This window comes from Schistosoma haematobium, chromosome ZW, assembly GCF_000699445.3.
Source record: "Schistosoma haematobium chromosome ZW, whole genome shotgun sequence".
NCBI classification, from domain to species: Eukaryota; Metazoa; Platyhelminthes; class Trematoda; order Strigeidida; family Schistosomatidae; genus Schistosoma; species Schistosoma haematobium.
Genome location: NC_067195.1, coordinates 20725533 through 20738961, shown reverse-complemented (window position 1 = coordinate 20738961; position 13429 = coordinate 20725533). Strand labels below are relative to the sequence as shown.

The following is a 13429-nucleotide window of genomic DNA, read 5'->3' as shown; positions in this document are numbered from 1 at the left end:
GTTTTTTTGTCCTACCAGCTGACAGCTTGACTTTTGGGACACTGGATTACTAACCAGTGGTATCGAATCTTAACTTTAAATTTGGTTACTCAATGATGAGTAGTACCATTCTAGAAGAAAACTTATGGCTAGTATTCCATCGTTTTTACTGAATCGACGTTAATCTGTGACAAATATCATCCATAAAAACCAGATTGTCAATTGTTTTCTTATTCTCACAAGCTTTTTGAAAATCACATTGTTAGCTGCTTAAGAATTCCCATCACACTAAAACACTGACATATGAACGAAGAACATTCTTTTTTAATGAATTGTCTTCAGGTTTTAATGTTATAAATTCAAGTTAATGATCCCCAAAGTAATTGCGTTTAACTCAAATACATTGTTTATAATCATAACATGTGAATTTAAGATTATTTCTTAAAATGAACCAAAATTTTTAATGTCCAAATGACTAATATGCAGTGATAACTTGTATAAGCTTATACGGTAAATGAAAATGTGGAATTAATTATTATCAGAATAAATATGGGTAACATAGGATGAGATAAATAATAATATAATTACAATTCAAATCGAATATTTGATAAAAGACTATGTAATGTATGAAGTTATATGAATTCAGTAAGAAATAATAAAGTGAGGTAAGAGATAACTAAATTAATAGTTGAAATCATGGTTAAGCGCTCGCGCGCGAGACCGATAGGTCCTGGGTTCGAATCCTGCGGGGGGCGGGATCGTGGATGCGCACTGCTGAGGAGTCCCATACTAGAACGAGACGGCCTTCCAGTGCCTCCAGGTTTTCCATGGTGGTCTAGCTTCAATTGACTCATGATTTCAACTATTGAAATTACTAGAATCTCCACAAAACGCCTTCTGATAATAAATAAATTAATCATGTGTTCAAAAGATTGATAGGGATGTTGAACCAGTAGTAAGTTATGTGAATAAAAAAATAAGACACTAGCACCGTTGTATACCAGCTCGATCTAGAAGCGAAGTTTTACAGTGTCCAGGGTCGTGGACGCGCACTATTAATGAGTCCCCTATTAGGACAGAATGGCCGTCTATTGTTTCCAGGTTTCGAGTGGTGGTCTAGCTTAGATCATTTCATAACTAAAACTATGAAGAGACAAAACTAAGAAAGGCCTTGCGTAAATTGGTCAATTTAGGTCATTCTATAATTAATATTAGTTTTGATTCATTGGCCCTGGTGTTGGCCAAGGTAAGAGAAGGGGCTAAATATGTTTCATGTGCACGCATAGTTCTTGTTTTATAATTTAAATGGCTATCACCTCCACCGTTTGAAGGACTTTAATTAAGATAGACGTTGACAGGAAATTACTAATGGGATAAATTATTGAGAATGATTGACTTACGCTGGCACCATGACCAGTTTGCACTAAATGGTCTGGTATTAAACCGCATACTGACTTCACTACATCTTTGTTTAGCCACGTTTGGAGGTGTTCACGAATACAAAAAAGTAAATTTCTGGAACTTTGGCCAAAATAAATTATCCACAGGGGTAGTCGAACTGATAAATACATAACGAGCTGGGCATCCTAATTAATTCATCTTTTAGCCTCAGTGTCTCCATTAGGAGCGTAAAAAAGGTTATCCGAATTTTCCGGTGCTGAATGTTCCCTGGATAGCTCTATGTAATATCTAGATTAGTGTTTCACTGGCTGCATTACCTCTGAACCATAGGCGAATGAACGGAGATTTCTTATTTGGTGTTTGTTGCTCTCCTATTCTAGCCTGGGCATATATTTATTTATAAAGTTCGCACGGTATCCATTTTCCCTAAGGGCGTTTAGTTTTTATCCAACTATATCCGTACAATATATGGTATGTATTCTATGACTGTGAGTTTTTATCAGGTTTCTTTTGTGTTGTAGAAATACGGGGCCAATGATACATGTGTGATACCTCGTTCAGGTACTTTACCTGTTTAAATTCCTTTTTATTAACCTATCAACACTCTCCTCTAGTAGAAAATCCTCAAAGGTTATCCTACCTCCAATTTCTTCTTTAGATGTAAACTTAATAGGTAGGTGTACTCCATTAAATTGCCTCAGAACCTCAAGCTGTCATGTTCTTTCAGTGCTGATGATGAAAGTATCATCCATACATCAACAGTATTATTATTCCTTACTGAATTCATATAACTTCATACATTATATAGTCTTCTACCAAATATTCGATCTGAATTGTAATTATATTATTATTTATCTCATCCTATGTTACCCATATTTATTCTGATAATAATTAATTCCACATTTTCATTTACCGTATAAGCTTGTTCAAGTTAACATTATATGTTAGTCATTCTAATATTAACAATCCCACTCCTATTGTTTCAAGAATTTTGTCAGTACTTTTGACTAACGCTTTGTATCTTAATTCCGATTTCAAAACCTGATAATTTAGGGGATATTATCCATTTTCTATCCAGTTAGTAATGATCTAACTAACTAAAACTTGTTGAAGTAAAGATAATTAAATACGTTTACGTAATCTTTTACAACCCTTGTATAAATTGTATCAACAGTCATAATATAATAGACAATGTGGTCAACGTCTTTACTTACATATTATTGAAGATTGGAAAAAATTGTATCGGCTTCAAAACTCGAACTAATGACCAGTTCGCAAACGTTTGACAAGAACAATTTGTTTAATTTGATATTATATGTCAAAAACCAGTTGAAATAAATCACTTGACTAAAGGTTTTCTACTGTTGATATAAATTACTGAAGTTTTCCATAAACTGATTTCACAGCTTACTCGTTGTTGGACCAGATTCTGTAGAACATTTAGTCATCGAACGACAATTCAGATGGGAACTTGGTGTTTAATCTTGGTGGAGTCCCACCTATTACAAAATGCTACATCAACAATAAATGTTAATCTAGGAAACTTTCTTGAATCACATCGTAGTAACTAATATTATGGTGTACGACTCACAGTGGTACTCACATTCTTTCCATGAAAACTATAATATAATTTTAAGATGCGATTCTACGATGGACTGTTCATGACACATTCGTAGTCGATGAGTTCTCAGATTGTGGTTAGATGTTTCCAATTCTTCGAAGCAGAATTATCTCTTCATAAGCTTTCCCTTAAACCATGAGATTAAAATTACTTTGTACCTTTCTTTCTAAGAACTTATTCTTTCTCCCTGTATCATATCCTTATATGGAATGTTCTTTTACTACCATTGAAGTAATGCTTCTATGAATATGGTGTTCATCTTGTTGTGCTAATGAGGTATGGCAACTTATAGCGATGCGTTTATTTGCCTGGTCCTACGTTGTAGCTGACTGACTAACTGAGTGAAGTCTCAAGTAAATCTTGTCGATTATCGGTTAACTTTGATTAAATAGAAGGTGACCAATAGTAGGAATGAGAGAGCACGTTACTATTCACCGAAAAGTTGCTAACATAATTTATTTATCAACATTCAATTTATAATTGGAATTGAGATATCCTGTTCTGATAAAATCTTATCCAAATGATGTAATTCAAGTATCTCAGTAAAACAATGAGTAACTGTACGTCATCTAGTGCAACAAATAAAAGAATTTGAGAAAATCAACATTTATGAATGTGCAACTACTCATATGACGGACTACAGTGCAAGGTCGTGCATGGAGGACAGCTGACAGATACATTCCAAGTAAGAACCGGAGTCAGACAAGGCTGTCTACTCTCTCCCTTCCTCCTTCTTCTGGTGGTCGACTGGATTATGAAGACCTTGACATTTGAGGAAAAACACGGAATACAATGGACAGCTCAGAACCAATTAAACGATTTGGACTTCTCAGATGACCTTGCCCTCCTATCGCATACACACGAACAAATGCAGGCAAAGACAGCCAGTGTAGCAGCAGTCTCTGCATCAGTAGGCCTCAGCATACACAAGGAGAAAATCAAGGTTCTCATATTCAAAACGAAGAACAGCAGTCCAATCTCTCTTGATGGCGAAACTCTGGAAGATATAGAATCCTTCACATATCTGGGAAGCATAATCGGTGAACAAGGAGGTTCAGATGCAGACATAAGGGCGAGGATTGGCAAAGCAAGGGCCGCATTCCTACAGTTGAAGAGCATATGGAACTAAAAACAACTTTCAACCAATATCAAAGTGAGAATCTTCAATACGAATGTCAAAACAGTTCTACTGTATGGAGCTGAAACTTGGAGAATTACAACAACCACCATCAAGAAGGTGCAAGTATTTATACATGGTTGTCTACGCAAGATACTCAACATCTATTGGCCGGATACCATCAGCAACAGCCTTTTGTGTGAGAGAACAAACCAGCTTCCAGCTGAAGAGGAAATTAGGAAAATAGGATGGAAATGGATAGGACATACACTACGCAAATCGTCAAACTGCATCACGAGACAAGCCCTAACTTGGAATCCTGAAGGAAGGCGGAAAAGAGGAAGGCCAAAGAACACATTACGTTGAGAAATAGAAGCAGATATGAAAGGGATGAATAACAACTGGAAAGAGCTGGAAAGGATTTTCCAGGACAGGGTTGGATGGCGAATGCTGGTGAGTGGCCTATGTTCCTTCACGAGGAGTAACAGGCGTAAGTAAGTAAGTAAGTAAGTAAGTAAGTAAGTAAGTAAGTAAGTAAGTAAGTAAGTAAGTAAGTAAGTAAGTAAGTAAGTAAGTAAGTGAGTGAGTGAAGTGAGTGAGTGAGTGAGTGAGTGAGTGAGTGAGTGAGTGAGTGAGTGAGTGAGTGAGTGAGTGAGTGAGTGAGTGAGTGAGTGAGTGAGTGAGTGAGTGAGTGAGTGAGTGAGTGAGTGAGTGAGTGGTGAGTGAGTGAGTGAGTGAGTGAGTGAGTGAGTGAGTGAGTGAGTGAGTGAGTGAGTGAGTGAGTGAGTGAGTGAGTGAGTGAGTGAGTGAGTGAGTGAGTGAGTGAGTGAGTGAGTGAGTGAGTGGTGGTGAGTGAGTGAGTGAGTGAGTGAGTGGTAGTGAGTAGTGAGTGAGTGAGTGAAGTGAAGTAAGTAAGTAAGTAAGTAAGTAAGTAAGTAAGTAAGTAAGTAAGTAAGTAAGTAAGTAAGTAAGTAAGTAAGTAAGTAAGTAAGTAAGAAGGAAGGAAGGAAGGAAGGAAGGAAGGAAGTAATGTTCCACTGGTAATTAAAATGAACAAATTTCTTCGTGAAACATCGAGATATACCAGTGATTATTTCATAGTTGGAAGAATATTTAGTGTATTTTGGCAAATAACTCGTAACATATTTTCCAATTAATGTTATCGATAGTATCAAAGGGAGAGAGAAATAATTCTGATATATTTTTAACCATATTGCCTGTATTTGGCTTGCATTTTTTCTAATATATGACCATTATTATTATACTTAATTGGTTTTTGCTTTTATGTGATACGTTAAGTAAGTAGTTATCTCTACTCTTTTATTTTACAGACATTGAATGCCTTCATTCAGACTACGGTAGATCAGTGTTGGATAAAGCTTTACAGAAGTAAGCTAATAATAGCATAGTGTCACTAAGTTGAATAAGATATCATTTTCCTTCCAAAAATTATCATTGTAAACTAGTTATGTTCTTTATTGATTCAGTTTAACGGAAATTTTCCGAGCAGTCACTATATTATGATATTCTGACAAATATTCGCAGCTCATGGTATAGATGTTTTTCTCATCTTCTTTGAGGTAATTTTTTCATAACCCCTAAGTATTTTTAATGTACCACTGATAAATTCAAGTACTTGAAATATCTTTCAATGGAGTATGATTTTTCATCGTCAAATAAAACCCAAAGAATTGCTTTTAAAAACGATTCTTCGCAAAAATACGGTTGTGTACCAAGCTATTGATGACAACTATGATGAACAATAATAGATGATTAATGTCGACAAACAAGTGTTGTTCTTGAAGTTATAACTTAGTGGTGTTAAATTAAATGTTTTTAACAATGAGCTACAAATTTACCGCAAAAATATAACAGACTAATTTTTTTTCTATCTTAAGTAATTCGCTTTGGAAAGTTACAGGTTTTATAGAGATAAAACGTTTTAAATTACTTGTCAATAGCCGAAAAAGCCATTGATAAAAAGTGTTTATTAGTTTAGTTCACTTGGTATTGTTTTACTTGAACCTTCCCATTAATGGTTATGACTGAAATTGATCAGTCTTTTATTGGTATATGTGCATACAGTGAGTATTTCCTCGATCTTGCCTTAATTTACAAGCATTATAAGTAAAGGTGGATAGTGGCTAGTAGTGGAATCCAGGACGCGCATTTCGTCCTATTTGGGACTCGTCAGCTGGATGTACCTGCATCTGAGTTGATGTTCACTCTGGGACTCGAACCCAGTACCGTTCGCTTCAAACGTCATCGCGTTATCCACTTAGCTACTGAGTCCTGATAGTCACTCGCTCGTGCATCCTGGATTCCACTGCTAACCACTATCCATCTTTGCTTATAATGTTTATTAGTTTTTTTTGAAAATGTAATCAATCAGGTATTAACTGTTTATTCTAACTTTAACTGTTCTCTATTGAATATTGAGTGTAAATGCTATTGAACTGTCTTTCGAACATATGGTTTGTAATAACTTGATTCTCGTTGTGAAGTATTATTAGGCCTGTATATTAACGAAATTACGATATTTATGCAACAGGAAAATTTGGTAACACAAGGGCAAAATGAGAGGTTTCTTAAGACAAGGGATTAATGATAAAAGTTAGACGTGTTTAAGGGAAGCTTTCGGCACCATCAGTAATAATACATAATACATAATAAATGTAAATTGATTATTATTATTTGTTTACAATTTTTCTCTTGCTTTGTTTTCTTTTATAGACCATATCGTCGCTTACGTACGTTATTTTCAAATAATACAGAAGAACAAGCTTTAAATTTACTTGAAAATATGATTCAGTTGAACCCAGAGAAACGCTTCACTGTTGAACAAGCATTAAATCATAGTTACGTGGAAAAGTAAGTATCAGGCATTGATTAATTCTCTTGACTACTTCATCTAATTGATATTCTTTAAAAATTTACTATATCTCTGTTTTTTAATAGGTTTGAAAGTTCCAGATCTGACTTTGTAATATAGCCCCCAAATGTTTCAGACTATGGGTTATATATTTTTTTAAATTCATCCATGTAATTTGGAAGGATTCAAAGTTTAGATTGATTTATTTCATTTGACTATAGTGAAAACCAACTAAGATAAAACATCTGTTTGGTACTACCTAATTTTAAGTGGTTTTCCAGTAGTAAAAATTATAAAATATTAATGTACAAATTAGATGATTCAATGTTCATTTGTTTCATGCTCTCTCTCTCTCTCTCTCTCTCCATACATATGTTTGCACATATGCAACTTCATCAAACAGCTTTCGTGATCCTTCATCTGAAATCGTATTGAAACATCCAGTTACTCCAATTCTAAGAGATGACAAACAATTAAGCGTATCAGATTATCGTCAAAAGTTATATGAGGTAATTCAAACAACGATTATTCTTTATCTTTATTCTGTAATAATAATTAACATGGAGTTTTTAATTTATTGGATCGAAAATTTGTTGTACATTTTACAGTACTCAGAAATACTTATGAGTAACTGTTTTCTGTTTAAATTACCATCTGTAGTTGTCACAAAATAATCACTTATCAAAATTGTGTCAAATGAAAGAAAAACTGTGTACTTGGGTGTTTAAACCGAGAATTTGAGCTAATTGAGTCCTAATCAACGCTTTAGAGGTTTTTATAGTAAGCATGGAATTTCAGTATTATCTAGTTGATTTCGAAATGGTATTATTACTAAAAAGCTTCAGATTTGTTTGTGAAGACATACTACCAATGGTAAAATAATCATTATGCGGAAAATAAAAGATATTTCCCGCTATTAATATCGTTACAGTGGTGCTTGAAGGCTAAACGACATAAGTGAATCCAGTTGAAATGAATTTAATCTACTCAGTTACAGTTATTTTACATTCAGACCTAAAACAACAATTTGTCAATTATTCAAACCTTACCTACATTGTATCGAACCGCATTATCTAGACTTCTCTTAATTGTTTCCTTACCTTAAGGTATTTTTCTTCTCGTTTATTATCACAAATGCTATCAATGTTTATCGATGTAATTTTATTTGAGAATATTTGGTTATTTATAAACGACGTGAAAGAAATTTCTAATAATGAGTCTTGAGGCAATCAGAATTAACATTATATTTACAACCTTCTGATCCTTGTTTACATTTCTACTGATTTCATTTCTAATAGCTGTAATTTTTATTGGGCATAACCAACTAATGAATGAATTCGGTAAATTGCCCATTAGAAAATTTAGTAATCCGAACGACGATAAATCAGTCATGTGTTATGTTATGTGTTAAGATTAGTAATCAGTTTTATTTTTCAAATACGATTCTATTTTCTGTAGATTATAGTGGAAAAGAAAGCTCAACATAAAATGCGTAAAATGCTGCGTTCAGTTGAACTGAATGAAAACAAAACAACTGGAAATTCATTGGTTCGTTCGTTTTTTGGTTCCGAATGTTTTCTCAAGCGAGTTGCCTTTCTATTCTTACAATTAGCTCAGTGGTCTGGAGGTTAGGCGTTCTTGCGTAAGACCGAAGGTCCTGAGTCAGAATCCTGCGAACGGGATCGTGGATGCGCACTGCTGAGGAGTCCCATACTAGGACGAAACGGCCATCCAGTGCTTCCAGGTTTTCCATGGTGATCTCATGAAAATTTTTAGTTAATAATACTGTGAGCATGTTATATAATCCTTAAAGACGATAATAAAAGCGTTCTCTTAAATACTGGATTTGATCATTAGAAGTACTGACATTTAATTAATATCAGCAGTTAGTTTTAATAGAGGAACGAAGAACTTGAAGAACGAGCTATTTTAAAATTTATACAGATAAAGCCTAATAAACTATGGACCAGATCGCTAATACTTCAAACAGATAATAGCTTATAATTGCTAAATATTTTCTAGTTACATAATTTCTAACTCATCAATAGTGCCTGTCCAATCCGGAACATAACAGCTATTCACTTTTATTTTATTTTCAATGGTTTTCTTCGGTCTAATCAACGAAAAACATATTCACTTGATGCAGATCTCACCAGAAAATACCTTTGCAAATTTTATGGTACGATTAGCAGAGATGAATAGGCAATCCCTGTATAGTAATTCTAGTTCTTTAAAAAATGACTCATCCATTTATTTTGTTTATATAAACTTGAATTGTTTTATGGAAATAACCAGAAAACTGAGTCTAAATTCCCTATAAATAATTACTCAAGGTTTGAAAACATTAAAATTATAAGAACAACATTATTGTCATGTTATATTTTATTTTGTACATGATACTTTGCAAATTTTCAAATAATCTGATATTCTTCACTCTCTGGTTAGGCTTCAAAGAAAGAATTGAATCATGAAAATACTTCTGAAAACAAATCCAAAACCGATCTGATTAATCAAAATATCAATAGAGTTGGCTGTCACGATCCAAAACTAAGTGAGTTTTGTTTTTTTTTAAAAAAAACAGGATTAGAAACTATTTTGCTGGAATTAAATTTAATTGATTTATATTAATTGTTTCTGAATGGTATATTAAGTTTAGCAAGAGATACTGAAATCTAAACTTTGTAAATTTTTGGCAAGCTCTATTGGTACGCTGTTAACCCGATGGTAAATCTTGGAAATCACAAGACAGGGATTTCATTTGTTTGATTAATCAGTCAGAAATATTATAGCTGAGCCTTTTACCTATCAATCAACTTTACTGTAAGGGCATAATATATACAGAGATTGTTTATCGTAAATTTCTTCTGAAATTTATAGTATACCGTCATTAGTCCTCCTATTTCAAATATACTAAGCCGTCATCAGCATGAAAACTGGTAGAAATGCTGGCGAATACCTTACTCAAGTTGTTCACTAAACAGTGGGTTATTAAAATTACTTTTATAGTAAATGAACTATATGCTATGTGATTTGAAAACTTTCTACATTTCAAAGATTGTTTGGCCAAATACCTTTATATGAAGAACATGAATTGGAGCATTGGTGTATCGATCTGAAATGAACTTCGAAAGCCACAACCTAAAAGTAAGAGGTTCGTTCGATCAAGCTGACATAGTATTTTGCATAATGGTACATACAACCATATAAATGTCTCATGTAATTACACTCAGAACAGCACAACAAATAAAAATAATATTTTGCAATTGAGGTGTGGATTAAGTCTATTCCTTTTTCTTAGTAATATACGCATTTGCAAGGACCAATAATTTTTGAAACTCAAGAACAGTAAAGCGATTAAAACCAGAAGTGCTTCAAGTTTGTTTCGTAATGTATTGAGCAAATGTTCATCTTTCACCATACCTGAAGATGTAGTTATATTCCTGATTCCTTATACAGACTTATCTAACCCAAAGGCGGAATTTATGCCGATTAATTGATACCTGACTTTGAACGGAGTCTTTAACAAATATTACGTCGTATTTAAAACACTTTTTTTCATTAAAGGGCTTGTATAGAACCATTACCTAAGGTAAGAACTGGCAGTCACTAAGGTAGTTTGCCCTATTCAGTTGTAGTAACTTGCTTATAAACATACTAATGGAGGTAACTCTGCTTTTAACGGTGAAGTTACTGAATCGTCAACCTTCAGCTAATTCTTTTAGATCTACTTTAAATGCAGTGAAATGATCAGCAAGTTGCTATTATAAATTGCTATATAATAGATATATCCATTAAACCTGTCATCAAACTGATTTATAATCAAAACTAGTGTCAAGTAATATTTCCTAGATTATTATTATTTTTAACCAAGAACCATTATATTCCAATTGAAGAATATTTTAACATATGTTTTGTGGTTGAAAAGTATTGCAGAACCACTTGGAATAATTGAATTAATCAAAATAGAAATGAGGAAGTTATTCATCAACTCGATGAAATCTTAACTAATATCATTAATGGAAACACTGCGTAGTCATTATCTGAATAAATAAATAAATAAATGAATAAATAAATAAATGAATAAATAAATAAATAAATAAATAAAGTAGATAATATCTCATAGAATTCAATTAAGCTGGATTTACAGTGTCAAACTAACCAATAACAATAATTCTCTGTAACCTAATCAAGTTATTAGTATTTCTTGTCTTCATTTACTTCTATTCAAAGTTTTATGTTTCATGACTACATTTTTATATCAGGTAATACCAACCAACAATATAAACCAACTGAAACAGTAAATCAATATCAATGTCGCTCTGATTTAAATGAGACGAAATCTCTGTCAGATTCATATAATTCGCGAAATCAAGGTAGCACAAATATTAACCACAATGTATCAATCTCATCACCGGTGAATCATATAAAACATTTACACAGCAACAGTACATTAGAAAATGAACACACTTCTCAATCCAGTGTATATAATCAGGTGATTTCAAATTTTCTATATTGTGTATGAGCATTCTGATTCTTCATTAATGTTATGAATCAATTGAAATTAGTATTCATTTGGCATTATTTTCTCTTTAATTCATGGGACGATATTCGAGATTGATGGTGACGTCAAAGTTAATTCATTAGATTGTTTTTATTTGTTTTTATATGCAATTCATCAAATGATTCTTTAGCAATATGTTCATGAAAATCCCATAAGTCCAAAGCTACATATACATAACCTTCAGCTTTTACTCTCTCTTCAAGTGATGATGGTTTTTAAGGGAAACTATATTATTTAGCTACAACCAACTTTACAAGATTTTGACACAATAATTCGGTAATGATCAATTTAACTAAACGTAATTTAGTAGCTCGCAAGACAGCGTTTTTCTCTCAATTCATTCACCGACATGATCTGTCTAGCTATGTTTTGCTAAAACAGTGCCATTCTAAAGAAATGATATGAAAAAAGACTTAAATACAGAATATGTGTTTCTTTTTTATTAAGTGAATACCGGTTTTGGACAAACAAACCCGAGAATGTTGTATACAACTTTTATGTTTATTGAAACTCTTTTCAGTAATAGAAAGGTAATATTAATAAATAGCAATGCCTAAACTTACTCCGCTTTTCAATGGCTTTTTTGTCACGTGTAGCCAAAATCCACATCTGTTTCTATAATTAAGGCGAGCACAAACTCCAATCTAACGAACAATAACATATCTGGCGAATTACGTAGACGAGTAACGATACCTACCTCATCTGTCAGTTCACAAAAATATAAACATGAATTTTCTTTAAACTCAGAGAGCCAAAATAACACTCAGATTATGAAAACCAGTATGAGTAAGGAGGCAAATAACCCAATTATCCTTCGGGGAAACAGGAATACAAATTTCGGAAGAAATTCTCAGCACGTAAGTTCATTTCCTTTACTTATATGGACAATTATTTTTAACTACTGTCAATATAATAAGTAGTATAAAATGAAATGTAAAGTATCCAGTGATCCATCTTTGACGTCTAATACTGAGTTTCCTGGTACGTATTTCTCAGTAGTTCTATACACGACATGCTCATAACTGAAATTTATGCTAGAAATATATCAATTAAATAAAGATATTACTGATTACTGTAGGTGCTTGTGTAGACTGTTGGATTTTGTGGACTACATCACGTACTAATCTAATGAGAACCGGGAAGTACTAGTAATTTATTTCTTCGTAATACAAGACTGCTCAGCATTGCCTATCTAATGCCCCGTCGGAGATTGAACAAAGGACGTTCAGGTATCACGAAGGGCTTTTAACCACTAGACCGTTAGCCCGGCACCTATTGGTTAGCATCTTTGACTTAAATATATTCGTAGTATTACTCAACCGTCTTTCAATGTCAACGTTAGCTACTAGATACTGGGTCAGTGGTCTTAAATCTAACAGTTCTCAATGTAACCCAAGGGCTCTGGGTTCGATCCTTAGTAGGCCTACGGATCCACGCTCCTGAAGGTTTCCATACTAGAATGGTACAGCGGATCAGTAATCTCTGGTTTGCAGTAGATGCAGTCTGGAAAATATATATTACTCTTAAATTATAAAAATGGTTGATCTGTTTCGGAATGTTCTGTTCTGTGTTGTCAAACTTACTGTTTACACTGTTTTACGTTTACAAAAATAGACCACAAATCTTACTTCTAACTGTTATTATGGTGAACTTTTCCCAGTACTAATGGAACGGATCATCTTTGTTATTTTATAACTGATTGAGCTTCGCTGATAAACTGTGTTACTGACTCATAATAACTGTGAGGAGGTAGTTATTTCTGTCCATGAAACAAATAGAAATTATACGGTGAAATAATGAAGAGTGGTTAAATTTCCTACGTTACTCAACGTTACGTAAATTTAATTATATATTTAACGTCTTTCAATTGATATTGAT

General features: G+C 33.3%; 1 protein-coding gene across 2 annotated transcripts in view; it reads left to right on the top strand.

The window, feature by feature from the left end:
- The window catches only part of MAPK15_1 (Mitogen-activated protein kinase 15), a 43335-nt gene that overhangs the window by 11021 nt on the left and 18885 nt on the right, over positions 1-13429 (top strand). For both annotated transcript variants that reach the window (XM_035730601.2, XM_051210672.1), the window contains 7 exons: positions 5450-5507; positions 6852-6989; positions 7394-7499; positions 8449-8538; positions 9436-9541; positions 11253-11482; positions 12148-12408. In XM_035730601.2, the coding sequence (XP_035586779.2) occupies positions 5450-5507; positions 6852-6989; positions 7394-7499; positions 8449-8538; positions 9436-9541; positions 11253-11482; positions 12148-12408 (989 nt within the window). The remainder of the gene's footprint in view (positions 1-5449; positions 5508-6851; positions 6990-7393; positions 7500-8448; positions 8539-9435; positions 9542-11252; positions 11483-12147; positions 12409-13429) is intronic.